Source organism: Coloeus monedula (genome assembly GCF_965178545.1).
Source record: "Coloeus monedula genome assembly, chromosome: Z".
Taxonomy (NCBI): Eukaryota; Metazoa; Chordata; class Aves; order Passeriformes; family Corvidae; genus Coloeus; species Coloeus monedula.
The window spans coordinates 23,538,260-23,562,098 of NC_138822.1; the positions used below are offsets into that span (position 1 = coordinate 23,538,260).

General features: G+C 36.4%; 1 protein-coding gene across 11 annotated transcripts in view; it reads left to right on the forward strand.

Moving 5' to 3' along the window:
• The window catches only part of MEF2C (myocyte enhancer factor 2C), a 135,905-nt gene that overhangs the window by 101,831 nt on the left and 10,235 nt on the right, over positions 1-23,839 (forward strand). For 10 of the 11 annotated variants that reach the window (XM_082301756.1, XM_082301759.1, XM_082301757.1 and 7 more), the window contains 5 exons: positions 3,255-3,441; positions 4,544-4,591; positions 18,996-19,168; positions 21,322-21,451; positions 22,365-22,500. In XM_082301756.1, the coding sequence (XP_082157882.1) occupies positions 3,255-3,441; positions 4,544-4,591; positions 18,996-19,168; positions 21,322-21,451; positions 22,365-22,500 (674 nt within the window). The remainder of the gene's footprint in view (positions 1-3,254; positions 3,442-4,543; positions 4,592-18,995; positions 19,169-21,321; positions 21,452-22,364; positions 22,501-23,839) is intronic. The other variant, XM_082301764.1, reaches the window with a different exon arrangement.

Consider the following 23,839-nt stretch of genomic DNA (forward strand, 5'->3'; position numbering starts at 1 on the left):
AAACAAAAAAGCAAACATGCTGAAGCAGTGGGAAGTGTACTTATCTCTGAGGTGCATCCTTTGAACAGTACCCAGCAGGCTTTTGACACCTTTTGATGTCAAATAACAGTCTCACAGACAATTTCTTAGCTTTGTTTGGTTGTTAGTTCAGGCCAGGAACAATTCTCAGTAGTCAGTCTATATGCAGTTATGATTTTTTTGAGGTTGAGAAAGCTTAATGGTATGGACATGAACTGCTCTGTGGCCTCAGCCGGCCTCAGTTCCTCCCTAGTTCCTACTAATACAGATATTACACAAGTGCACCAAAAAATTTAACGTCCATCAGGCTGAGATGGAATCAATGTGTCCTGTGGTTTACCACCAGGAATGACTAGGAAATCTGCATGAGGTTGCAGGTCTTGGTAAGAGACTTGTAAGACTTTATTACAGTCAGACAAACAGAGCAAACTGTAGTTAGAGGTGTAGTGTTTAATACTGATGTTTATCCAGTCAAACTACTCTCTCTAACTTTTGACTACGTAGAAGAAAAAATAAAAACTACTGTATTTCAGATATAGTACATACTGTGCTGAAAGGCAAAGAGTAAACTGACTTCGCCCTGATAAAATTGCCTATGAAGTGCTAGGTAAATAAATGTAAGTAGATCCAGAGAGTAGATAAAATGATGAAAACTAGACTATTAGTACAGAAATTAAACAAATAATTCAACTACTTTAAAAATATGTTTTTTAAATGGCAAAATGAAAGCTAAGTTTCAGATGACTAGGGAGACTGGCAACCTCAAAAGCAACCAAGAGTGGAGTTCTTTTGTGCTGTACTAATGTACAAAAAGAAGAATCTAGCTCTTGAACACTTTGGTTTGTAGATGGAAGGAAGAGCATAGTGGTGAAAGCAAACAAGCTTGTTGAATTCTGGCAAGACCTTCAGTTCTGCATTTGTTTTAGTTTATATAACAGAAATTTAGATGAAGAAAAGATGTTAAGAAAATAGAGGCAATAATAGTCTCTACCGCTACTCAGAGGGCAGACTACATAGCTTTTGTGACATGGGTGAAGAAAATATTGTGCGAAGTGCTCTCCTGTGGGTAACAGTCAATGCAACATGGACTGGCACTCAAGCAGGCAGGACCATGGCCTCAAAGACACCAGGGAGAGAACTCCATCACAGCCCTGAGTGCTGCAATAACAAGAAACTCCATATTGGCTTATTCATGTCTCACATAAGGCTGTAATTCGGGCTGAAACATGAAGAGCTAGTCAGATCCTCCTGTGAATTCATGGGCTAAAACCTTTTGAAAAGGTAGGAATTAGCAGCAGCTGACTTTGAGCTCCACAAACTGTCATGTGCTTCTGACTAACATGAGATTTAGGAACCTTTTGGGTCCTTCTGTGGCCAGTAGAAAGAATGACTTGCTTCAAAACATACCTTCAAGCTGATAAAATGCTTCAGATTATGCTATATGAACCTATTTCCAAGGAGCCTAAATCTCAATTATAAGGATGCAGATTGCATGTAGATTCTTACATCTGTAGATTAGATGTAGAATATGAGGATTCCCAAAACACCTCGCCTTCCTTTCCTACCTCTACTAAAATCAATCAGCTCTATGAAATATACAGGTCTTGGAGTGCACTTCAGCTTCTCAGCAAGGGGAAGCAAATTCCCGTGTGCAGCCCCCAGGCTGGGGAGCAATGCCAGCAGGCCCATCCACTGAACTACTGTTATAGCCATCTCTTGCAGAAAGGAGGCCACAGGCTACTGAGAAGGTATCAGAGATAAATTAACGCCTTGAAATAATTCAAAGGCATTTGTGTAAATTATCCTTAACCTCATAACCTGAAAATTTTGATCTGTGTTTCAGGGGTTAGGCAAAATAATTCCTCTATATTTAGAGTAAAATTTTCTTTGTCCCTAGAGAGGACCAAGAAAGAAAAAAAATAAGCTTAATTGATAACTGTAATTTGATGGATAGTGCTGTAATACACAAGGCATAGCCAACAGCTCCAGCCAGAGAAGAGACATGGGGGGCACCAGGTCAGGGCGCCTCAGTTGCCTGACTAACAGATAATATGTCCAGCTCTCCATGTATTCCCTCCAGGTTCTTGAAGACACACCAATACTACCAGCTGCCAACAATAAAATTAAAACCTGTGATTTCCTCCCTTGGAATATATTACCAGGCTACTTTAAAGAATTTTTTTGATATGTTTAAGCTCTTGAAGCTTATAAGATTGCTAAACTGCAAATCGAGGGGTACTTAGCTTGCATTCAGGTATTGACTATTTAAAATCTCAGGTAATTCTGAAAAGGTTTTTCTGATCAAAAAGGCAAAAAAATAATAATTTTTAAAACAAATAAATTAAATACAAATTTCTAATGTAATCATAACTTTTATAGAAATACAAGCAACTGCTACCTGAGAAAACCCCAACCAACCAAGGAGCTTCCTGAGAGCATAATCAGATATGCATCTCCTCACACACTCTGTTAGTGAGGTACATTATTTGGGGTTTTTTTTTGAAAAGCACTCTTGCAAAGGGAAGTGGCTCAGGAGAAGATGTTGAATTTAAGTATGAAAAGAGTATATTGAAAACGCATCACTAAAAACCACCTCCTCCCCCCCAAAAATAACCCCACAAATACTAGTGTGTATCTAAATTTCTTGTATTTGTTAGCTGTCTCTGAGGAGAACTTTACTTCTTTTAAGACCTTACAAGCTAAGATAGAAACTCAGTAAAAAGTGATTTGTTGGTGTCTCTTATGTGATTTGGGGTAATTCTGGTTGCTAAAACAACACAAGCTGAAATTAAAGTCTTTCCTTTTGCATTCTGCCCCTTCTAATGTTTTTCCATGCAATGAAGTCACCATTGTCATGTACCCTCAGTCTTGCAGTCATCTGTGACACTAGATTAAGGTATGACAAGTGAACAGAATTTCTTTCACAGAATGAAAGAAATAGAAAATTAAGTTGCATTAGGCAGAAGGTTTTTTTAAACAAGAAAAATAGAGAAAAAAAGAAAAAATGTTTCCACTTCTTACAAAGTAAATATGCAAGCTGCATTAAAGGAAGATAGAATCATGATTCGAAAAATCATATTGAAAAGCCTTGGTAACTCTTTTGAAATTCTTTTCTTGAGTCTTGGGGGAAAGGGACAAGCATAAATATTTTAACCACCAAGTACAAAAGGCTGTACTTGAAGTCTGTTGCATTTTTGTACTATCCTCGTCTTTGTTTTCCTTTTTTCCTTGTACAGGCTGTTCCACCACCAAACTTTGAGATGCCAGTTTCTATCCCAGTGTCCAACCACAACAGTTTGGTGTACAGTAACCCAGTTGGCTCACTGGGAAACCCCAACCTTTTGCCACTGGCTCACCCTTCTTTGCAAAGGAATAGCATGTCTCCTGGTGTGACACACCGGCCTCCAAGTGCAGGTAACACAGGTAGGATCTGTTCAATCCTATCCCTTCAAATGCTCTACTGTCAGCTGCTTGCATGCTTTGGGTCACTTTAAACTGTACTCCAAGAAACAAAAACTCTATTTTTAACAGTCGTAACAGTTTGTCTAAAATTGCTGTGTTGAAAAATCAAAAGAGACAAAAAAAAAAAGAAAAGCTGAATGTTGACTAAGACTGAAGAAAATCAATGGAGGTAAAAAGGGTAAAAAGGGAGGGTAAAAGGGCAGACAACATGTTCTTTCATAAAAATCAGCTTATCTATTTAATTAATGCAAGAACTTACTATACCATAAAGCTGAGGAGAAAATGTAGCCAAAGCAAAAAAATTGAAGCAAGTAAATTAGAACACTCATTACTTTAATAATCAGTCTACAGGCTAAATGCACAATTTATTTTTATTGATTCATTCACAAGTTCCTTGATGGGTTAATGTCAGTTGAGCTCTGTAGTTCAGGCCCTTACATAGCAAGAGGTTGTGCTTTGTTCTGGTGATGATGAGGGCACATCTCTGAATAGGATAAATGGGGATTAGGTTATTTCAATCTGTCTGGCTCCAGCAACATCAAGACCCTCAAGTACACCAGGTTCAACAAATCATTTGAAGTCTCCAAGTGCAAAGAGAAGTTTTAAAAATCCTTAGTGTGAATGTTTGTGAAAGGCTGAGGAAATTAAAAACTATGTAAATATATATACCTTCTGAGTTCCGTTCTTGTCCAGGAACCTTCAGCCTCTTCCTCCCAATCATTTGCTTTTCTGACTAACATTCAACTAAAGACAGTTTTCAAATTAAGGACTACTATACATATCTTTCAAAAATAATTTTTCATATGCTGTGGAAGTATGAAACTAAAATAAGGAAATTACGGGTACTCCATATTTTGTGTGTCCTTGAAAGGCAAGTGTCTCATACAGGTAACATTAAACTTTATGATATTATAATTATGGGCTGATTCAACTGCCTGTTGAAGTCAGATGAAAGAAATGGTGGGTACTGCAGCAGGCTGATTGAAGGTAGAGAAAATGCTTTGAATGTTTGAGTGTTGTAATTTATTATGCTCATTTACAGCATTTCATTTCAACCCCGTAGGTGGCCTGATGGGTGGGGACCTCACAACCGGTGCAGGCACCAGTGCAGGTAAAGAGAAGAGAGTTTATATTTATTTTTCCAAGTGAATAAAGGACTTACTTCAAAAGCTGAGTTCTAAAATAGCTCCATTTTGGAGGTGGGATATTAAAAATTGATTGGCATTTGTTTAATTCCCTCAGCTGGGTTGTGGAGAGTTCATTGATATTTGTGCTTCTCTTATTAGTAGAAAGAGCCTTGTTTTCCAGCAGCATCAAAAATCTTGCACCTCAACAAATTCCACAGAAACAGATGTCTAGTTTCCTTCACATTAGCCTTTACATAAAAACTTTAAGGTACATTGCTTTGCCCTGTTCAAGGAAAACTCCTAGTGGAGCCAGTGTTAGAAACCCTGATCCTTTTTGCATCCTGGGAAAGTTTGCCATTGACTTTAGTGGAATTGGTGTTTCATTTTATGAATTTAAGCTTGAATTATGATTTCAATATTGAGTTGCTCATTGGACTTCTGTGTACTGTGTGAAGATTATATTTCAAAGCCCTGCTCTAAGACCATTGCTAGTCAGCAAAATCTGTTAGCATTTACTTAAATAATTAGTAATTAACTTAAGCTTAGTTATACATGTTTGCTTAACTGGTTTGAGACACAATAGGTAAAGGATTTTCAAAATACCCAGGCAGAGAAAAAGATTAGCCATTTAGTCCTGCTCACTTAGAACTACTGAGAACTGTACTTGCTAAGGTCTGTGTTATCAAAGCAATGTTATCAGAGTAGTCCCCTTTGCTCAGTAAACTCAGTGGTTTGTAAGAAATATCAGCAATGTTACATTTGACAAATACACATTACAAAAGGCAATGGCAAAATTAATTTTGCAATTTGAGAAGTAAACACATATGTTCACAGAAAACAAGCTGAGTGGCAAAGCATGGTATTTTGCTGCGGTAACTGCTCTCAGAGAAAATTGTGTGGGAAAATAGTTGGAAGATTCATTTTGTGTCCTATAAACCAAGGCAGATATAAATGGCAATTCCAATATTGTCTCTTAAAATTACTGATAAAGAAATTTTGGATATAATGATTTGGGTTTTTTTCTCCTTTGTCTATCCTCAACGTGAATTAAGGACCCCCACTCCCCTTTTATCTTCACACATAGATGAGTCACAGATATTTGTGCGGTGCATTCATAGTATAATTAGAGCTGCACAGCACTGTACCAGAAAGGCACTTTCTGCTAAAGTTTTGAGGAGTCATTTTGTATTAATTTTGGAGTAGGGAAAGCAGACCATGGAAACTTCACTATCAGTCTCCGTTGTTCTCAAAAAAAGAGAAAGCATGACAGAAAATTATAGTTTTGTTCATTATCTCTAGTTAACCTGCAAAACAGAGGTAAAGAAAGATTCATTCTGCAGTGTTCGCATTTCATCTTACTTTTAACCTTGTGTAGAATTTCAGAAACAGCGGCAGACAGACTGGCGTAGGAATTGACCGCCCTATTAAGGGGCTCCCTCTCCTGGCTCATTTAGAAATATCATCACCTCGTTACTGGTCTCCCGTTCCTTTAAATAGACGCTGAAAAGCCGTCAGTAAAAGCAATGTTTTCTTTTAAAACACGAGCATACTAAAATTAAAATTCATCTGCTTGTGCGTTTCTCATAATAATCCTTGTGCTTAAAAAAATCTGAGTATCACTACACCAGTTGAAAATTTATATTCTTTCTAAATAATTTTTTCTTGGAAATATATAAAAAACATATATAAGCATAGAAGACAATGGTTTGATTGTTTACCCACAAATTAAGAATTTGCATTATGCTCTCAAGCAATGTAACTTTGGAGTAGGCAATTGATTTGAGGGGCATATATATGAGGGACATTGCTAGGAATGCATCATAAATATTTAATTGCAGTAATAGTCTTTGTTCTTTGTTAGGCAATAAGAGCTTTAAACGTCATTGAAGAAGAGCTTTCTAAATCTCTTCAATGCAGAACAATAGGAAGAATTTGATAAAGGGCTGAAGGAAGATGGAAAGGTCATTATAAGGTTGAATCCTCTGTCTTAGTTGCATCATTCCACAAAGGCACTATTTTGGACAGTCATCTTTCTTTAGGGTGCAGAAGAATAAACATCAAAAGTTCTCTTTGTTCATCATTTTTCACAAGAAACAAAGAATTCTCTGTTTTCTTCTATTTAGCATCTGAGAAGCTGGTAGCATGATCATGTTTGGGTTCATATTTCTGGCCAAATTAGAACCTTCTGAATTTGCATTTTTCCACAATATCCAAAAATAGCATATATTCAAAATAATATACTCCAAGAAGAAGAGTCTCAACAGTTTCATTTCTGCTATTATAAAATGAAACTACTTTTAGTTACTAACACCAGACCTCAGTTTCTGCACTACTTCAATAAACTACAATAAAATAAATTGCACTATAACTGCAATATCAGAGATGGAAAAAGATTATTTAAGCCTGTGTTTTAAGAAGTATGTTATTTCATTGGTTTGGATTATTTCAAATAATAACCCTGGAATCATCCACAATTTACCTTGGGAGTCAACCTAAGACAAAAACAGATCTTAAAAAGCTGACTATTTCTTTAATATATTACACAACTAATTACCATCTATGGTATTTTTAAGTTAAACAAAGGTTGTCTCAGGTTTGTTGGAGGAAATTTGTTCTTAGCCAAACACTGATTGAATAGTTTCTATCATGTGATAGTAGCAACTGCCAACAAAATTGGAGAGAACTTCACACTTATTATCATTGCTAAATTATAAATACAGCAATGTCTTTGACACTATCCTCTCAAAACAGAGGCTTTTGATTGAAAGACAGAGCAAGAACTTTTTGGACCCAAATAGCCATGGTCTAAATCCATTTTAGTTTACTCTATAACTAATATGAAGGCTAAGTGATATGTTTACCTGTTTATATAGTAGAATATGTGAAGTTCTTTTAATTCAGACCAACAATTGCCTTCTTATCTTCTGACAGCTGAGGTCCTGAAGTGCCAGCCAGTATCATAATTTTCTAGCACTTTTGTTCTCTTTTTTCTTTTCTGGGTCGTGTACTGACTGTGGGTGAATGTATTATATATTCTACTAGTATTTCAAGCCACATGGGAATATGTGTAATAGTAGCAGTTTTTAATTTATATGCCCTCAGGGTAGAGGCAATCTGGATGTTATATCCTCAAAGAAGTGTGGTTTAGTAAAAAGATCTGCAATCTGCCCAATTAAGCTGACCAGCAGTACCAAAAATAAGCAAGGTTTTCAAAGACATCTAGCTGCATTAAAGACTTTTGGAACTATAAATACAAATAAACAAATGAATTTTTTTAAAAGAAATTAAAATGTAACAGGAATATTCTTCACTCTGCCCTGAAATCATGTTTGGCATAGTCAAGAGAAGGTAATTCTTGGACTACAAGTGTGGAATATGTTAAAAATACAAATGAGCTTGGAGAAATATTTCTCAAATCACAGTTCATGGGCAACCTGTTAGTAAGACAGAAACTGGGTTTGCCAGGAAGAGCATGACAAGTTTTTGCCTGTCCCTTATTACTTGATGAGTGCAATGACCCACAGACTTCTGATCCAAAGACTGGAAAAAATGTGGTACAGAAGCATAGTAAACAATACTTCCTGTCCAAGGAATCTCACAGTACAAAAGAAAGGACACACAATCATTCATAACAGAGTTTGTGATGCAATAGTGCCAAATCCAAACAATAAGAATTCATAAATTGGCACATTGACTTAAAACCATGGAGGGGATAAGAAATGAAAAACATAACAGCTCTGTTTTTCCTTTTCCACTTGTATTATGCCTTTAAGTGATCTTCTTCCAAGCTTTTCTCCATATAAGGAGATATAGATAGATAGATAGATGATAGATAGATAGATAGATAGATAGATAGATAGATAGATAGATAGACTTTTTTTCTTCATTGTGTTAAGGGAAGCACCTACAGGTAGGAGATTATGTTAAAGCAGGGAGAGCACTAGAACTATTTGACAGGTCTAATACATAGTATGAAGGAAATAGCTATCTACTGAATTTCATATCTAAGTAGGCAGTCAACACAGGTTTTCCCAACTCTAATTCCATGTAACAAAAAACCACATGAAAGTCACATCAGTGAAACTTTGAGAATAAGTCTGAAAGGCTAGAAGCTGCTGTCCATATAAAAATAAAAAAATCTTGCAATGTGTGTCATATGCAAAGGTTGGATGTGTTCAGTTAACATATGTGGCCTCTTACCAAAGAAGAGATCCATGCAAGGCTATTCTCAGTAGACATCAATGAAAATCTGTAAAAATTTGGCCTTTATTAGTTTTCCGCCAGTTGTGTAATTGTTGCCTTAGTAGTTTATTTAGGTATTCTCTGTCTCTTCATCTCTCTAATAACAATGTTTCAATATTTGTATTTACCAAAAGACAGCCTGAAAGGTTCAAAAAGGAGAACTCCCTAAGTTCACATGTAATGAACAATTGAGTGAGTCATACGAACTGGTTCTTTGAAAATGGGATTTTAAAGACAGGCATGATTTACTTCCTTTATTACGAGAAGTTTCAAATGTTCCTCAAGACTAATTTGGGTTCTTTAGATAAAATCCCTTTCCTAGTGAAGTCTGGGGGAATTTTATGCTTGCTTTAAATGAGACAGGGATTTCACTGTTTTTCCTGTCTGTGCATTCTTGCTCACTAAGACACAACACTATTTTCTGTTGCACACTGCAGTACATATTCTTGTTCAAATTCAGAAAATAGAAGGCAGCATTGCAAATTAGAAAATGTCTGGATTTCATGCCTGTCCTGAGTTCTGAATGGGATAGCTGATGCCTCTTGGGTCTGGACTGCAGCAATGACTTTGCTGAGAGAAAGAAAGCAAGAATTGCTTTTAAACTTTGGAAGCTATGACTGCAGCCTCACATGGAAGTTCCTGACAGTATTAAGTTAACATGACCCCTGCCCTTTAACTTTTGACATGATTCACCAATTAAGATTGAATCCAACAGTTCCATTTGTTTTCCAAATCTCTTAAAAGCGGATTTTTCCTGTGCTAACAGTTGGAGCAATCTCCCAGTAATAGAAGCCAAAGGGTTAGTTACTGATCTTTTCAAATAAGGCATTCTATTTATTCTTGTCTTGAAACATTTTTCATTGAAAAAGCAGTTTCTGCAAAATGATGATTTCAAACAGCCCAAAAAGGAAATCATTTGTTATCAGCAAATAATTTGTTAAAAGCAGATGATTGACAAAGAGGTCATGGCTTCAAACTGAAAAAGGGCAGATTTAAATTAGGTATTCAGAAGAAATTATTGACTGAGGATGGTGATGGTTTGACACAGGCTCTCCAGAGAAGATGTGGATGTCCCATCCCTGTACGTGCTCAAGGTGGCAGCCTTGGGTGGAGTTTTGAGTAACTTCTAATGAAAGGTACCCCTGCACTTAGCAAGGGGTTTAAAACTGGGTATCTTTAAGGTTCTTTCCAACCCAAACCATTCTGTGATTCTGTGACATGATTTGTCAAAAGCCTCCTGCCGGCAGTCAAAAGATGTAAGTCCTCTTTTCTTCCCAGGCATATATTTTTCTCCTATGTATTTTCAGAAAGCAGTGTATTTTTCAGCCACATAGTTTTCTCTCTGACGTAAGTCACATTCTGGTGTTGCTTTTTTTTCTCAATTACTGCATATGCTGAAACAACCCATACTAAAAAGAAAAAAACACCTGTTTATTTTTTGCATAAACAGGACTAGAATGGAGAATCTTCTCAGCTAGCATACTTATAAGAGTACCATTAAGTCCTGAAAACATATTTAGGGTAGATGGTTATCTCAGACCTTGGGGGAAGGCCATGTACGAATTTTTCACATGTTAAGAGATCAGGGCTATGCCAGTAACTGCAAGATTTTTGGAAAATCTGTGATACAAGATAAGTTTCTGATAAACATGCTCAATACTTGGCACTGACCTCTCCTATTAGACTACATCTTAATGTGGAAGACAAGTGTATTCCTAGTGCAGAACATGGACTAACATTTGCAAATGTCAAGCAAGAACAAAGAGGGAGAACTATGCAAGGTCAGGGACATTGCGCTGTGCCAGCTCCTCATGGTAGCAGGTTTGTACCACACAAGTGGTAGGGGCAGGAGATGTGTTTTACCTTAGTAAGAAACTTTTTTACCATGGTAAGAGCCATTACTCTCTGATCCCTGACATTTTGCTTGGACCTTACAAAACTATGACACAAGAATACATTCCTGTTGCTCATTGTGCAGTGCCCATGTGTTTAAACTACAGCCATATTTATAAAGCACTGAAGACCACTGTATAATTAAGCAATTTTTCTCAATAACTGCAACTTAGTCACTCTTTTGATTAGCTGAAGTTTCAATCAAAACAAGATAAGGTGAAATATATGGGTTCTGAAAAGACCATAGCTATTCATAAATGTGTTAGAACAAAATAGTGGAAATGGAAATAAATTAATCAATAAAATGAGAAGTAATGATAACAGAAAGCTAGTGTTTCTGCATGAAAGCTGCGTGATCTAAGATTCCTGAAGTGAGATGCCATTAAAGAATTATGAAAGCAGATAATAAGATGCTATGATTGGGCATTATATTATAAGAATACTGGCAATAGTAATTGTAGTTCAAGATTAAAAAAACACAAACAGGACCTTGATTTGGAGTATCTATTGCTCTGCTTTGTTGAGTCAAAACAAAACAAAACAAAAGGAATAAGGATCATCATCCTTGAAGAAGAAAGTACACTTCCCCTTCACTCAGTGTATAACTTAACTACAGACCCTCGCTGTCTGTGATATACATCACTATTCCAAAGGTTGCAAGGAGGGAATCCACGTGCTGAAATACCTGCCTACCACTTGGGAAAAATAATTGCAGTGAGAATTGTTTTGAAGGGTTTCTCACAGTCACTTGTGTGGGTAGCCACAGGCTAATTCAAAACAGTCAGGTGCCACCTTTACATTTATTTTATTAAGGTGTGAACTCCTAAAGTGGGGAAATACTTACTGCAAGTACTAATTTAGAAACATTTAAATACAGACCTTATTATAGCAATAAAACATAACTGCAGTGTTGGTGATCAGGTTAGATTGCCATGCACTTGACTCAGCAGTGAAGTGTTTGCATGGGGTGTGATGCACAAGTCAGGTTTCTGTTCTCATCGTCTTTCATGGTAAATCTAAATAAGCCCACCTATTTCTCCATTCAGCTGAAAAATCATCTCAAATTTCTAGCCACCTAAATTCACAGCTTGCTCTTAGACTTTCAGAAATTTATTTTGCAATATGTCTTGCATTGTCAAGTGACCAAAGAGCCGCTTCTTTTACTTTGAACCTTCCTTCTTTTACTTTGAACCTCTGCCTGAGAAGCAGAGGTTCAAAGTAAAGAGGTTCAATGTCCTGATGGAAATCTGGGCCAAATTTCTGCATTATGGGATAAAAATGACTTCTTGCAGCAAGAGGTTTGTGCACCAGCAAATACTCCACAAAGACTAGATTGTAAGGATGTTCCAATTGGGTTAGAAATAATTTTGACTACTTCATCCACATAAGCAGTTCAGTAAGACAGCTGGCAGTACTCAATATGAAGCATTGATGATGTGAGTTGGGTTTTAATTCCTATGCGAGGAACATGCCACCAGGACACACTGGGGTCAGAAAGCAGCTGGAAGCCTGGAAGAGCAGAGGTTCCTGGGGCTTTGCAGCCAGGACCCATCCCACTGCCCCAGGCAAGGAGCAGGGCCAGTGAAAGTATGGAACAGACCCAGATGACATGGCAGACCCAGACCCAGGCATCCAGAACCTCCATGTGGATGGGGTTGGACCAGGATGTTAGCCTATGGATGGGTATCTGGTCAGGCAAACCATTACACTGGTCAGAGGACTATTGGCACCAAACATGTCTTTCAGTAGTAAGACACATGTCACAATACATAGCATCTGAACCTAAGAACTTGAACCAGCACAGGGACAAAACAAAACTGAGTAACTGCACAGAATCACAGAATAAGCCAAGTTGGAAGGGACCCACAAGTATCATCAAGTCCAACTCCTGGCCCCGTAAGTCATGGAACATAGAAGTAACTTCCTTCATAATATACGGCAAATATAAGCAGATAATACACAGTTTTCCTAAGGAAATTTGAAGACACCATTTACCTCAGCTGCAATGAAAGAACTGGAGATTTGCTTGACTTCCAAAATGAGACCTCACCCAGAATAATCAAATGGGATGCACAATGTGACCTTTAGCTTTGTTCAGTACAGGTGGCATGTACACCTAAATTGCCTACAGTATTGGGAGTATTTTAGTGGTTCCCAAATACCCTCTCATTTCCCAGCCAGGACAACTGTAGTGCCATCAGAGAGAGCCCTTTTCATCTCTTTAGACTTAAAGAGCAAGAAGTTCCCATTGACAGTTATAGAACCTGCGTGTCAAGAATGGATGAGTTAGAGAGAGTTGACTTAGATTTCTGTTGATGTGGAAATCTCTACCATTTATTTATATTATTTCTAAGTGGTTGGTTCTGAAACTAACAAAGAGTTGTTGAGATAGTTTTCTTCTCATTCTCCTCCTATTCTCCCAAATGTCTGTGTGTTCTCTGAACTGCCATCCTGTTTCAGTCTCCTCAAAAAAGTAGCTGCTGCTTTCACAAGATGTTTGAGAATTCTTCCACACAAAGTCATTAGGTTTTTTATACCACATCTCTCTGAGTTGGCTTCCCATAATTCAGTAAAGAAGGTCCATTAGTTCAGTGCAGTGGGAACGGGCAGCTATTTTAAAGTGAAGATTTTCTTTTTCTCTGGATTAGGGTAGCAGCATATCGGTTTTCTTCTCCCATTTGCAGCTAGTAACACTTGTGTGCTGTGAAATGTGACACACATGTGGCATATGAGCAAGAACTTTCAATTACCTCTTTTTAAAATTATATTTAGGTGAACAACAGTACAGCTTCCTAGCATTAGTTCTTTGTTGTTGGTATCTTTTTATTTTGAGTGATAAACCGTAGCCTGTTTCAACAGTGTGTATGTGTAAAAAAAAGACACATAAAATGTAAGAGAGAAAAGGAAACTTTTATTGCCTTTTAATTAGTATTAAGAATGATTACCATTCCTCCAGAAAATAGGAAAATAAACCAAGTGATGAGTGCAAAACTGGGTGCAAATTTAGCAAAATTTCTATTGATTCTTTCATATATATGCATATATTTTGAAGTTATAACTTCTGTCGATAACTTGCAGAATAGTTTACTCTTGTGTTCATATAGATTAATTCCATATTTAACATTCTTTTTGAGAGCCTTGGTGATCAGTCAATGGGGGAACCCAGAATACAGAGAATACTTCTCTGCCTGTTTTGAAGGGTTCTACCCCCCTGGACAATACTGGTTTTGACCTTCATCCATGGAGAAAATTACCTACCCTCCGGGAAGAATTAGAATCTACAATGGTGTGAATTAGGTGATAGAATATTATGCAAGATTGTCACAAGGTGAAAAATTTAGTGTTTTTGGTTTTAATAGTATAGTAAGTAGATAAAAGCAGAAAACATCAAAATGGAGGATTGTTATTGTTCTCCAGACCTTCTTCTTCTTCTCCATCTACTCCATATTCTGCGGTAGAAGTGGTCTGGGATGATTGGATAGAGAATTCCACAGTTCCTGCCTGTGTGAGTAGAAGATTTATTAGACATTGGTAGAAAAGTGAAAATATCTTGCATTTTAAGATTTCATTGGGCAATTTACCTTTAAAAAGGCTGTGTAATCTTGATAATTCGGCTTTTGCTGCATTCTCTGCTTCATTCTATGTCTGGGTTCACATCAGTGGCTTGTACTTTCCTGATAAGACTTAATAAACAACTATCTGAAGATTGAGAAAGCAAAAGGTCCCGTTCGTCTCTAACTCCTGGCAAAGACTCTAAAAAGTCTCTCCCAACAAGGGGAGACACAATTAAAGGCACAGACTGCGTCAAATCAACATATCGTATATATGGGATATGCATTTAATATAACCAAGCAAGAAGCAGATATCCTCCATGAAATCCAATGTACATATGCATCTTGGAAGAAATATGAAAGTTTTCACAAGAGCATACACTTATTGGAAACTTGAAATGAGCGTAAGTATTTATTAAAACTTCTTCAAGAATTTGAAAGTTCACTTTCTATTAAAATTAATCCCAGGTTCCTAAGGATCTTGTAAATTCTCAACCCATATGTTCCGTGAAAAGCACTAGAGTAAACAAAAGAGAGATCAAATAAAGGACATATAAATTGTGTGTCTTGTTCTTCGTTCTCCCACTCTACTTCTTCAGACTACCATAGAGGATTTTTCATTCAATATATCTCTATATCTTTGAAGTCACAAAAGATTAAAAACAAAAAGAAAGAGAAAAAAAAAAAAGAGAAGAAAAAAAAAGTAGGAACATGACAGTTTCAAAAGTTCAAGAAATCAAAATACTAAAATTTTCCAATTTTTCCAGACTTAAAGACTTTGAATTATTAAAATGATGTTCAAGAATGTTGAGAGGTAAGGAAAAAAGTTATTCTTTTCTCATTTGTGTTATCTTAACACGTGGAAACCTTCCTGGCTTAAATACTCAGTATAGAATTATTGTTCTAACTCTAAAACTATTAAGAATTGCAGTCACTTTGCAACCCCTGTAACACCAATGACCAAAACTCCTTAAAAGGTACAGGTGTTAATAATAGAGGATGAAAGGAGAGAAGTAAACTGCTTGCTCCCTGTTCTGTCCTGAGTAAACTTATGCCCTTCTGGTATCCTGAAAATCTTAAAATATGGAAGTGATTGTTTAAGGTGGTATTACATGAATTTGTAACATAGTTAATATTGTAGTTTTCCATGATTAAATGCATTTTTTTAATAATTCTTCCTGATTGAATAACTGTCAGTGCACAAATTCTGAGTTTTTTGAAAAGTGATATTACAGGGCTAATCATGCAGTTTATACTTGGACAGAATTCATTCTAAAGTCAGTGGCACTTGCACCTAAATGCAAAATGTGGGAGCATACCCAAGAGGAGTGTTCTGTGCTCAGAAAGCATTTGACTTTATATTCTGCCATTAGTCTAAATACAATTTCTGGCACTGCATTTCATGACACGTGCTGCTCCAACAGTCCATCTAGAAACAAGCTCTTTCCTGAATAAAATATTTTTGCTCCTACAATTCAGTATAACAAACAATACAAGGAAAAAAATTATTTTTCTGAAAATTTATGGAATTGAAAATGCTGTAAATTTACAAATTCTGACATATGCCCTTAAAAACTTCTGCATCCACTGTTTTTATTTTCGTTATGCATTACAGAATATATTCATAATGTTTAAAAATGTTCTATTCCATCAAAAATATGGCTTTTAACCAAATAAAAATGTAAAGCCAACTTGTTCTAAAATCCATCTGGTTTTCATTTTCTTATGATCTATAATCAGGAAATCCATTCATACACGACATATAATTTTTGTGCTTTCAAGTGGATAGTGGAATGAGATGTTCTGCATATGGTCACATCTAAATTGATAATTGTCCAGGCAGAGTGCAATTTTAAAGTATAGCATGAAGGAAGGTTTAATTTGTACATTAGAAGTCTTATACATTTGTTTTGCCTCTGAATGTAAATGAGGCCATTCTCTTTGGTGGATTTATCTGAAGGTGGGACAGCTGCCTCAAAGCAGGCCACAGCCCTCTCGAGTTAAAAGGATACAGTTTAAAGAGCTGGTTTAAATGCAGACTCTTCTTAACTGTAAACCACATGCATGCATTCATCACTGATTTCCAAATGATGGGTTTCTGTATTACTGGTTTAAGGTCCACAGTCTTACATTCCTGAATCCTCATTATACCAAAAGAATAACAAGTTGGTGACTGGAAAGAAGAACTGTTATTATATGGCTCCAAAATGCTAGCTGGCATAATATGCCATGTACAGCAGAAATCACCTGGCAAAGAAAAGATTGCAGTAGTTCTTAAAAAGCATTTGATGTTTTTAAAATATATATGTAAGAAATCTAATCATTGTTCAAACTATTTTACATCAGTGAAGATGTAAACTTCAGATGAAAGTTTCTGAAGAATAAAGCTTCATACAGAAGCATTCTTTCCCCTAATGTTTAATAGTAAATTATATTAAGTAAATCTTATGTAGGAAATAGGAGTTCTTTCTTGTAAGGTCCTTTGTTCTCCAAAAATCACAACTAGAAACAAACATACATTCTGTTTTGCTATATATCTTAGGTCCTATATTGTACAACTGAAAAAACTGCTGCTTCAAACAATTTCATTGTCACTCTGAACAATTCCTTGTCATACAACAGGTTTCACAGGCAGTTTTACGTCCTGCTGGTAAAATACCTCCTGTATGAAACTGACACCAGAGAAACCCTCCTTTTGCCTCAGTTTCTGCTGTTGAACACTTCATGCTTTGATTTTCAGTATTCAGTTTGTAAATGATGAACTTTTCAAAAATGCAGTGTGGTTTCTGGCAGAAAATATTGTTGTATATTCAAAATGCCCCTTCTAATTTCACTGCCTGTAGTAACACACAGCATTAATTAGAGCATAATAGATAGCTAATCTACATTGAGAACAATTGCTCATTTTGAAAAAAAAAAGCCTACTGACACAAAATGGAAAATTTTGACATCATTCTGCTGAGCTTGCTTAGCAAATCAAAAATACATTTCAATAACCCATTTTATCTTACTAACTGTATGATGTTATTAAAGAAATAAACAACAAGATTAACTAAATCTCTAAAGTCATTTTAATACAGAATATTGGCAGTGATCTGAGTGCTCTTCAGTTTTCATTGTTTTGCAAAGACTTGGGAGATCATGATAATAAAAAGCGTGAGAACAAACAAGCCAGGCCAGACCAGTTACTAAGGATACCTGACAAATACAGATTTCAAGCAGTTTTGTGATAATTTTCCTCTGCCTTAATCCTGGTGTTCACAGTTCAGGGTCTCCAAGAGCCTAAAGCGGCATACTTGTATTTAACAGCCTCTGACATATTTTATTTCCATGTATTTGTTGATTTGATAAATACAAGTAGCTGATGCGCTTGAGGATTAAAAACATTAAAATCTTAGTCATGCTTGGACACACTTCATTATCCTAACCAGAGGAGCAAATTGCTGTCATGTATTGTCATTTTTATGCCCGCCTTATAGACATTATCAAATTTAGTTCCATAATCCATTTATGTTCTTTAGGGCTATAAACCCCATTTCACATCTGGGGAAAGAGGCAGGAGGAAGTGAGATACCGTGTTCTTCACTGACTTTGGGACTACAAAGGAAATTTGAAGGTCCAGGGTTTTTGACCCAGACGGCTCTGCCACACTCACTAGCTCATCTTCTCACACAGATTCTAGGCTGTCTGTTGCAGCTCATGAACAAAGGCTGAGCACAGAACAGAAAGCCTTCCCTAGTGTTTCTTTGGTATTTACCCATGAAGGTTTTCTCTTTCCATACTAATTTTCATGCTATTCCCTCTCTATGACTGGGCAGTTTCTGTACCTCTCCTGAGATTGTGTAGACAGAATTTCAAGGTTACACTAAAAAGTCATCTTTTTCCGTAGATTTTATGTGGGTAAGAGGTGAAATCAAGTGAATGAAATAGGAAGGTCTCATTTTTATTGGTATGGTAGGTCAATAACCTTATGGATACATAGTAGTCAATACCATGCAGTGAGAGAAGAAAACCCTTTTTAAAAAAGGCAAAAGAAGCATTTGCTTGTCAGAATTGTTCCTGGGGCCTGCAGAAGAGAGATGAAGATGAAAGATATGGTGGTGTTTTCCAAATAAGGTTATGATGTGGCTCCCGTTGACTTTAGTGTCGACAGACCAGGTCCAAAAAGTGTAGTGAAAAAGACCCCAAAGCATTTATGAATCCTCCTGGTCCTCCCCCCGCCTTTTGAGGAAATTATCGTTTTGTTATACTCATCCTTTGTTTAAAAGCAAAACAAAATCATGACCTGCAAAGGGCTGAGTCATGAAAGGCACAATCTTCTGTAGTTGTCAAGAAAACATGGAATAGCTTTGACAGTTTTTATGCCCTTAAATTATCTGACTTTCCTGCTTCTTGTAAGGCAAATGCCAGATGTTGGCTGCTACTAGGGCATAGTATATCATGCTATATACGACAGTGCTGCAAACAGAGTTGTATCATTGAGTTAATTTCAACACATCACCGAGATGGCAGCAGCCATGAGAGAAAGCATTTGAAGACCAGTTGTTCCAAATATGGCACATGTTGTATTTTCCTATAAAGATACATGACATAGATATTTACCATGAGTTTTGTATTTCACAGCTTTAGAAAGGCTAAAAAAAACCAGTGGACTTTATCAAACTTCTCTCTCTTTTTTTTTTCTTTTTTTTTACCTTAATAGGAAATGGATATGGCAACTCCCGCAACTCACCAGGTCTGCTGGTCTCACCTGGCAACTTGAACAAGAATATGCAAGCAAAATCTCCTCCTCCAATGAATTTGGGAATGAACAACCGTAAACCAGACCTCCGTGTGCTTATTCCACCTGGAAGCAAGAATACCATGCCATCAGTGGTAATGCATTTTCAAAGCTCTTCTTTTTGTCTCCTTCAGAAAGGAGTTACTTAGGAATTTCAAGGCTGGCTCAGGCAAATAAATTCTTGATTGTTTGATTTTTTTGACTTGGGCTTGACATCAAGCTGAGGACATAGGCTGAGCCTCCTTGATTGCTTTTTTTAAGTCCTATTTACTTCCTACTTTTTGTCTGTTGGGTTGCTGAAGAGGAACTGCGCCCTGCAGAGTCTAAACTTCTGCAGTGTCTTTCCCAGTAGGTGAAAGAGTCTTTCCTGAATTTTTTATAAAGGGTGACTTTAACCCTGAGGATTCCTAACTTACTATGTTTTTCTTAAATATTTAGCCACACAGACTCTTAGCAGAAGGCATATTAACAGCAATAAATTAATCTGAGCCCTATCACTGTGAGTTCCAAATTTTGTAATGATAAGAGGTAGTAAATAGAGCAAGAGAAAAAGGAGTATGAAATTTCTGTATCTCCTGTCAGAACTAGTGAAATTTAGGCAATATACTATGCTAGAATGCTGAATTGGGAAGGTATCGTGTCCACGCCTAGTAGTTCCTTTCCAAAAGTCCGTTTCCACGTAAATCTTTCATGAGTATTTTAACATTAAAAGTGAACTTAATTTTAAAAGATGGTAATGTAAGTGATGCAGCTTTCCATTTTGTAACAAGCATTATCAAAACATCTTCCATGTTGGCTTCTTCAGCTTGATGCAAAATAAATTAATCATCAAACTAAAACTGTCCATAAATGTGATGCTGCCTCCTAAGTGAAAAAGTGACAAATAGTCCTACACAGCAGTACTCAAAGCTGACCAAGGCAGTGACAAGCAGTCTGCATCAAATGAATTATTCCAAGCCCTTTAAAAATTATATTTTCCAAGGGACTCTTTAAGTGGTCAGGTATAGCAAGACAGTCTGCATCCAATGGCACTGTGGAAGAAAAAATTAATTCTTAGAGAAAGTCTTGTGCTGAAACCTGGATAGGTTGTTCCTACAATTGAGACAAACACTCCATTTGAAGGACAAATAAGAGATCTATGAGGTGTATTTTTTCCAAGCTATGCTCAGAAGTTGTTTATTTTGCTGCCCCTATGAGATGAAACTATTCTGTAAGCTAAAAACCTACATCCCGGTAAGTATTTATATTTACTAATTTTTAACACTCCTTTCCTATGCAATCAGTCTGAGGATGTTGATCTGCTTCTGGTAAGTGGCAATGATGTTCATCTTAATAACAAGGAAAAGAAAACCAGTTATTTTTCATTATGTAAGTGAAATGTTGGTTGAAATAAAATGGAAAATGCTACAATAGCTATGTTGTAAACAGAAAATTCATCACAATTTTTAAATATAGCAATAGAACGCCAGATGCAGTTGTTGTTCATATTCAAATTATGCATGCTAGAATTAAGCTTTCATTTTGGTGGTGGTGGAGAGCATGTAAACTTACGTTGTTGAAGATGGTGGAGCCTTATGACATCTTTTTTGGTGGCTCTCTAATCATTTTTTCCTGCCAGTCACATAATTAGAGTTCTCTAGTGTAATTTTTACAGTGCAACATCTAGTGCCCTGGAGTTAAAGATAACCGAGTAACTGCTGTGTAATCTAACAGCCTTGAAGGCTTGGGGCTTTTTTTTGCACAAAACGAAGTAGTCAGAGCTCCATCTCCTGGTAAGAGTTCAGTGTTCAGCAATCTGGGGCTGCTCCTCACTTTCAAAATCCAGAAGAGCTGGGTTTGGGGGTTTTTCTTTTGCCTTTTTTGTTTCATTTTGTTTTGCTTTGTAGGTTTTATTGGTTTTTGTGGTTGCTTTTTTTTCCTATATGAGTGAAAAGGAAAACGATGGGAGTAGAGCTTATATATTTCATTAGTTTCTCACATGATCTGTTCTACCAACAATAAAAGCAATCTTACTAGTTCAGTTACCTAGGAGATACTGATGTAATGGGTTACTATGGTGACAACTGGTCTCTTGAAAGCTTATAAATGATAGGGTTGGCAGAGTTCATCAAAGCCACATGTTAAATGATTAATTTCTAGAAGTTTGTTACAGTCTGTATTTCTCATGCACAAAACATTCCCAGAAAGCAGATACACTCAACTGACTTAAAACTGGTCAATAATATGTTTATTTTACTTACTTTAAAAGAATCAAAGGATAAATAACTCCCAGTCTGCTCAGTCATTGGCTACTCCAGTGGTTTCCGTAGCAACTCCTACTCTACCAGGGCAAGGGATGGGAGGATACCCATCAGCCATCTCAACAACATATGGTACTGGTGAGTATGAGTGCAGGATGCAAAGGATTGGGAAGGGAGCAAGGTGCCGACAAGTGTTTATCTCAGTATTAATGAATTAGCTAGTGTTCCTTGGGAGAAACTGAAATATTCATAGCTGTTGTGCCTTTGCACTACATTTGCTTATTTTGTACCTGTCACTAACTACAGACATATCTATTTTAAAGTTAGCTGTCTTGTTTGAAGAAAAACTGATTTGGTAGCTTTATTTCATTGGCTTTAATTTAAAAAAAAAAAAAGTGAAACTTAAAACAGTTAACAGTTCTTAGTCTTCCTTGGAGATAATTTCATGCAGTTGAGTACACTAGTACATCCTAAAGCCATGAGGGTAGTGGGAATAAGCAGCTTCACTATCTCCACATCAGTGTTCAGTAACTGTCGGCTATCACACCTCCCTACCTGGGAGGGCGCAAAAATGAAGCCTCAAGGCATCTTTACAGTTCCTGTTGTGAATTGCTGCTGTACAGAGTGCACACAGTGACACACAGATCCAGTGATATTAGAGAACACGTGTTGTTCAGAAATAGGCTGCCTGCTGGATTCTTCAAGGAAGACTCTAACCAAAATGTTTTACTTTCCAAGTCTTTCTGACAGTGTATTTGTAGTTAATTTGTAGTTATGCATATGTAGTTATTGTGAATTTACAGGCCAAGAATGCTTTAGATCTGCCAGACCCAGTAAAGCCCTGCTAGATTCCAGAATAATTATTAGTGCATTACTTGCTCCCAAGTTAATGAGTTGAGGGAAGAGGAAGATCTACTTTTTCTGCTGTAACTTAAGGTGATTGTGTAATTAAAATTAAAAGGCTTACAAAGTGACATGAAAATTACTGTGTTGTTTAATTGCTTTCTCTTTAATTCTCACTTAATTATTGTCTTTCTGTTTTCAAATCTAGAATATTCTCTGAGTAGTGCAGATATATCATCTCTCTCTGGTTTTAATACAGCCAGTGCTCTTCATCTTGGTTCTGTGACTGGCTGGCAACAGCAACACCTACATAACATGCCACCATCTACCCTCAGTCAATTGGGGTAAGCAGTGTTTTCTTTACTTTACTGTCCTACTGTGACTTCAGTCTCCCCAGTAATTCCAAATGTGAAATATGTCAAGTAACATACCAGAACATAGTTACTGTGTGTAAAAACTAGATTTTGCAAAACTGGAACAATGCAATTCATGGAAAGTTTGCTAGGGAGCTACAATGAAATATTCTGTGTCCATATATTCTCAGTAGTGTATTGTTTATGTTTTAGTTTTTATTTCTTTAAATAGCATTTTATTTCACTACTAAAACCAAACACCTATATTGTACTGATGCTATATTTACTATTTATGCTTTTTATTTCCAGTTACCATCACACAAAGACTTACAGTAAACTAGAATTTTTTCTAGACATTTTAATAAAGTAAGATTTACATAATTAATTGACCTGAGATTAAGACTTAACCTTATATAATAATAACATACTCCCTTCTGCTCAACTCTGAAATTCAAGTTTCATTTCTTTGGAGATAATTTTTAGAGAAAATACCATGATTAGGCCAAATAACTGAGAGCTCACAAAACTTAATTTGATGTGCCTGTACTGAAGAGGACAGGTGCCCTCCTGCCCTCTAGTGGCTAATTTTACAATATTTACTCAAGTTTTGGAGAAACGCAGCGCTCTATCATCTTGGGATCTTTAGAAATGTGAAAATTCACACAGGCAAATCACCTGATCAAGCAACCTCTTGGCTCATTGAAATGAACAAGTGTATGACTTTCAAATATTCTGATATCTGCAGTTTCTATTGAGTAAGACCATAGGCATGCACCAGTGTGGCACAGTAGCCTAATGTATGGTTAGACATGTCAGAATTTTAAAAGGTTTAATCATAAAAATAGAAGCTGAAAACAGCTGGAGTGTATTTATGAGGAAAAATTTTAATTCATATATATTTGAAAAGAATTTTTCTTTTCAGAAAGAAGTGTTCCACATATGCACTCTTTTTTTTTCAAGATTGTTGCCATAATGTGGAACTATTTAATACTCTAAATGCAGCTTAAATTTCAAAATTCTCTTTCTACTTTATCTGACCATTTTTTGTAACTTATTTTAATGTCCTTACCATCTAGAAGATTTGGGGTTTTAAGGACAGCTATACAAGTGTTTCAAATGAAACAATTTTTTTAAACCTCATTCCTGTATGAATAAGTATATAGAGATACAAATGACATAAAAACATACAGCTGAAACATACACCTGCCGTGCTAGAAAAAATAGTCTTAATATCTTTCTCTTACACTTTTCTTTTTGAGTTTTCACTATTTCTGGGGCAGCATTCAGACTTACTGAACAATCAGTTATAAACTCTCAAATAAATTGAAAG